The sequence below is a fragment of the Enhydra lutris genome, unplaced genomic scaffold (genome assembly GCF_002288905.1).
Source record: "Enhydra lutris kenyoni isolate GAN:26980312 unplaced genomic scaffold, ASM228890v2 scaffoldscaffold12, whole genome shotgun sequence".
Lineage (NCBI taxonomy): Eukaryota > Metazoa > Chordata > Mammalia > Carnivora > Mustelidae > Enhydra > Enhydra lutris.
The window spans coordinates 39,282,905-39,288,904 of record NW_019154096.1 but is presented as its reverse complement, the minus strand read 5'-3'; the positions used below and the strand labels follow the sequence as shown (position 1 = coordinate 39,288,904).

At 37.2% G+C, this 6,000-nt stretch overlaps 1 protein-coding gene across 1 annotated transcript in view; it reads left to right on the top strand.

The window, feature by feature from the left end:
* The window catches only part of LOC111145139 (protein tyrosine phosphatase, non-receptor type 20), a 98,736-nt gene that overhangs the window by 35,206 nt on the left and 57,530 nt on the right, over positions 1 to 6,000 (top strand). Inside the window, 1 exon segment of the mRNA XM_022499826.1 lies at positions 3,491 to 3,588. Within this exon segment, the coding sequence (XP_022355534.1) occupies positions 3,491 to 3,588 (98 nt within the window).

The window sequence follows — 6,000 nt, the reverse complement described above, 5'->3', positions numbered from 1 at the left end:
GGGTGAAATAAGTCAAGCAGAGAGAGTCAATTATCATATGGTTTCACTTATTTGTGGAGCATACAAATAACATGGAGGACAAGGGGAGATGGAGAGGAGAAGGGAGTTGAGGGAAATTGGAAGGGGAGATGAACCATGAGAGACTATGGACTCTGAAAAACAATCTGAGGGTTTTGAAGGGGCAGGGGTGGGAGATTGGGGGAGCCAGGTGGTGGGTATTATGGAGGGCACATATGGCATGGAGCACTGGGTGTGGTGCATGTGGTGCATAAACAATGAATTCTGTTATGCCGAAAAGAAATTAATAAAAAAAAGTATGTAGGAGTCAATCTAAGGATAGGTATGAATTACTTTTCTTGAGAATATTTAAAAATATTTTGTTGTTATAGATATATCATTAATGGATAATAAGTCTTAATAAATGAAGAACATAGTTATCCTTAATTTATTTATTTACCTTTTTAGAGATTTATTTATTTTAGAGAGAGAGCGGGAAGAGGGGCAGGGTGGGGAGTGAATCTCCTACAGACGCCCCACTGAGTGTGGAGCCTAATGTGGGACATAGTCCCACAACCCTGAAATCATGACCTGAGTCAAAATCAGAGTTGGATGTCCAACCAACTGAGCCACCCAGGTGTCCTAGTTATCCCTAATTTAAACTACAAAATGAGTGTAACTTAATTTCAATAAATTTTTCAGTTTGTGTGTGTGTGTGTGAGAGAGAGAGAGAGAGAGAGATTTGATCAGATGATTGCAAAACTTGGGAAAATAGGAGGTTAAAAATAGGCAAGCCAGTATTAGGAAAGAAAGCAAGAGTATATATGTAGTGGAGGGACCACTGGCAGTGCAGGTTGTCCAGGCTTATAAAGCTATATAGGAATTAAAGAAATGTGGTAATACAATAGGAGGTGGCAAATAAGACTGATGAAACTGCATAGAAATTTCAGAAAAAAGACCTATACACATGTGGGAACATTTTATATGACAGATGACATTGTAGATTTCTACAGTGACCTGCTCAATTAGTGGTGTGGTACAACTGGTTATACAGTAGGACAAATAAAATGCTTTACTACCTGTGAGTGAAGATAAACAGAATCTTTTCTTCTTCCCTTTGAGGAAATGATCTTGGGTTAGCCTTCCAGGACCCTGTTTCTCTGAAAACCTGATAAAGGTGGACTATCACCTGTGTTACCAGGCCCATTGCTTACGGTGAAAATGACCCTGGACTGCGAGGATTATGACCAGAACAATGATGTCTTCTTGAGGGTACAAATGGAGTGAATGTGGGAATCCCCTTGCTGTGATCCTGAGGTTGGGTTCATGAATTATTATAAGAGGTACTGGTTCCTGTGTAGCTTGAGGTTTCTAAGCTGGGAGACTTAGGTATACACCCATGCGGTGTCATTGCATCACACCTGAGCTCACACTAGAATGCTGTTGGACTCCTGATGAGGGTACACTTAAGGCTGTGCTGCTGACATGTTGTGGCTCTTCACCTGTATCCTTCTGCAAAGCTCATTTGGTACTGGGTGTGGCCTACTGGATCTGTGAATGTCCAGCTGACTACAAGATCACTATTGGTGGTTGAGCAGAGTGGCAGGGTACACTCTGCACTGAAATTGGTTCTAGGTGAATTAAATCCCCCCAAATTAAAAGCAAATGTTAAAAAATTTTGTAAAAATATTTTGAGGGGCGCCTGGGTGGCTCAGTGGGTTGGGCCTCTGCCTTCAGCTTGGGTCGGGATCCCAGGACCTGGGATAGAGCCCTGCGTCAGGCTCTCTGCTCAGCAGGGAGCCTGCTTCCTCCTCTCTCTCTCTCTCTGCCTGCCTCTCTGTCTACTTGTGATCTCTATCTGTCAAATAAATAGATGAAATCTTTAAAAAAATATTTTGAGAGATGGTATTTTTTCTTGCTGGCATAGGGAAGGACTTTTAAATTATTTTTATTTTAATTTTTGTTCTTCTACTTATTTTCATTTGCATATAGTTGAGACACAATGTTACATTAGTTTCCCGTGTCCAACAGTGATGCAGAAACTCTGTATGTTAGGGTATGCTCACCACACAAAAGGACTTCTTATGTCTTCTATATTATTCAAAATGGCAATTAGCTAATCCCCTAGAAATTAAAATATTTAGCAAACTATTAAAATATAAGTTAACTTTATATTTCCACCAATCCTTTTTCATATTAGGCTAAAACGTTATGTTTTGACTTGTTCAGCCAAATGAATACACTTGGCAAGAGTGCTGGGTAGTCATTGACATCTTTCCATTAACATGCTTGTTTCTAAAGTTGATTGTGTTTGGGTCCATGCTTGGAAATGACGGTTGCATGTACTCCCACAAGAGGTATTCCAGGCCTAAGAAGTTTCATGGAATAAGCAAAACACACACACACATTGCTTCTCGGCCTTTTGACAAAGATCAAGTGTAGCAAAACACACATACACACACACACCCACGTGTAAACATATTAGTAAGAGAGGAAAGATTAAGAAGTTCTACACAATCAGAGTCGTCAAAAGTCACTTCAGAAAAGATGGAAAGACATGGTATAGGCTATGGCTCAAGATAAGGCCTGAGAAACAGGTATGAGATGAGGATGGTCAGTCCGGCAGAGGCCAGACCATGGAAGGTTGAGGGGATTTTGGATCTACTGTTCTCTTTTGCTGAGGATGCTTCCCTTTCTCTTTGCTTAGCTCTTCCTTTTGTCTTTTAGGTACATGACAGTTACGTATCACTGTACTCTGTGACTGCATTAACATCACCAGCTGTAATTTGTATGGTTGCTTGTGTATTTCTTTCTCCTCATGAGAACACACCTGCTCTGCAGCAGCAGAACACACACCTCTCTTGTTCACTGTTTTATCCACAGCACTTAGAGCAGTATCTGTGCATACTAGGTCCTCAGAAAAGAATCATCAAATGAATGGATTAATTGAAGCAGAATTACTGAATCTTTATTTTAATGTGATTTCCCCCCAAATTATACTCAATTTTTTTTTAATTATAGAGGACTCTGAATGCAACAGAATGGACTGAAGTCTATGGGGCAGTACGGAATCTCATGGCAGAGATGGACTACTGGGTTAGATTACATAAGCACTAAAATAAAGATAAATACAGTGCTAAGAATTTCGTATTTACAGTAAACCAAGGATAAGAGCCTTCTCTGGGCTACAGTGATAATTTTTGATAAAAAATGAAGCCTATTTTTATCAACTTTTAGAAAATAACTTGGGTGATTCAATAAAAATTCACTTGGGTGTGCATAGTACTTTATACTCTTGTTTTGACAGATTGTAAAATATTTAATAGGGAGCAATACATTTCAGGTGATTTTCTAGGAGTAGAAATCACACTGACTGTGGTTTTAATTCTATTATTGAAGATTCTTCTTAAGAAGCTATAGAAAAGACATTTCTTTTAAACTACACATTCCTAAAATCATAGCCATAATTTTCTTTTCATTCTTTTTCCTGTAGGTTTTGGAAAATGCAGGTGGCTCAGAGAAGGTAAAACTCTCTGTTCAGAATTTTCAACACAGTAATTACGATGATCTTTTTAAAGATGCTACAGAAAGGTATAACCAATATGCTTATTTAGTGAGCTTTCTGTTCATTCATGCTCATAGCCCTCTCAGTGGAGACCGTGAATAAACAACCCTCAAATGTTTGATTAGTTTCTCAAGAGATAATTCTTTGTAGTAAGTACAACCTGATTTTGCTAGAAATAGGATACATTTATGACCTCATAAATATGGTATTAACACAATAAGATATTCCTAAGGAATTTAATTTCTCAGTTAACTCACGATTAGACAGTTCCAGAGTCTTTGTAAATGTGTTGGGAGCTTTGGAGAGGGCATTATGCTTGAGGTAAAGTAAAGCACAGGACACAATTAATTCCACTAGAAATTATATGGATTTCCAAGAAAGAAAATAATGTGCTAGAAACACTAGAACTGTTAGATGATGAATTCTTGGTACTATATATGAAAATATTTAAAGAATATTTAAATATTTAAATATGTAAATTTCCATTAGGAAAAACAAAAGAAACAATAGCATTCATGCTTATAAAAATGTTCAAATTTAGGTGTTACATGCAAAATAATATCAAAGAAGAGAACATCTTAATGAGCCATATTTCCATATAGAGATTTATAAGTAATATTAGCTGTAGTGACTGGAATAGCACTGCATAATAATGCATGTAGTATAAAACTTGCATATGCAACTTTCAAAAGTGCATTAAATGAACAAATAAATAATAGTTCAAAAGACATTTTGAGATCCTATTATATACTAATGGTATATACCAATTATTAGATGCTAATTATATACTAAGAATTGTATTAAAATGTAAAATATTACACAGTTCTTGCCCTTTAGTTTATAATTTAATTAGGGAAACAGATATGTAAAAGACAAATTTAAATACAATATAATAAGTACTGTTATAGAGCCAAAGTCCAGGGATTGTGAATACAGAAGACAGAAATATGTATGGGAGAGTTTATCACCAACTTATTTGAATAAAAATATTTAGGTTGGATTTAGGATCTTAAGTAAGTATAAATCTAGCAGGGGAAAAGGGAAGGAAGAAAATGTCAAGCTGGGAGAGGTTTGAACAAAGATAAGTTGTGAAAATATCTTAGTAATGGTGAGAAATATTATGTGTTAAGAGCTCTAGGGTACTTGTGAATTTGAATGCCAGGAAGCTTGGGAAGATAAGAGGTACAGCCAAAAATATAATGTGGGCCAGAGTGTGAAGGAACTTGATATACATGAAACCAAGGAGTGCATATTTTAGTCAGTTTGTTAGCATTAGGAGGAAGTACAGATGGAATTTTTCTTGTTGTATTCATGCATATGTCTGTCTACCCATCTAGGAAGAGGATTGTGGGTAGCAAGGTGGATGATATCTGGCAAGAAATGGGCAACAATTAGATATTTATAGTAATCCAAAAAAAAAAAAAAGACGAGAAGAAGAACGAATAAGAAACTTGAAATGACTCACAGAAGCAAAAGAAAAAAGGCATTTATTTGGTTAAGGTTAAAGCATAAGATGCACAAAAGAGGTTAGTAGGCATGATGATGAAAACAGTAGGAAGGGGCCAGATTGCCAGTAACTTAAACTTCTGTGAGGGGCCTGGGTTTTTCCTGGAGCTGGTGGGTGGGTAGAATTAAATTTGAATTTAGGGAGAGTTTTCTCTAGACGTCAGAGATTAGAACCAGAAATCACATTAAGAGGCTTCTGTTAAGTGGGGTTGCAAATGATAGTGCAGCAAGAAAATGGAGCAGTGAGAAGCTGGAAAGGAACAGGAAGAGAGTAGGGCTAGTGTTTGAAAGAGAGAAAGTTGAAAAGGGTTTCTATTTTTTTTTAAATCATTTTTTAAAATTTATTTTCAGCATAAAAGTATTCATCGTTTTTGTACCACACCCAGTGCTCTATGCAGTCCGTGCCCTCTCTAATACCCACCACCTGGTTCCCCTAACCTCCCACCCCCGCAACCTCCTCAAACCCTTCAGATTGTTTCTATTTTTAAGATCAGGGGGAATCAAGTATTCTTACATTATGGAAGAATTCATACATGGGGGAGATTATATATATATGAAAAGATAATTTTAGAAAAAATTGTCTAGGAGACAGAAGGCATGGAGTTGAATGTGGAAGGATTAATTCTGATCAGGGAGAAAGTAAGGAATAATTGAAAATGTTGATGTAACTATGTACACATTTTAAAAAAGTATATTGAACGTGTTCTTGCTTTCTGGCTTTCATTTTCAAGAAGGGGCTACATTTTTACGAAGGCAGAGAATTAAGATAGGGTCTACATGAGGATGGTGGTTCAGAATTAGCTGCCATGGAAGAAAGATAGAGGAAGCTAGACCGAAACCTGCCCATGTTTTCCAGATGGCTTTCTGTTGATAACAGAGACCCCGGTGGCCTCAGTACTTTCTTCCTGCAGCCGAGGTAAAGGACATTAGTT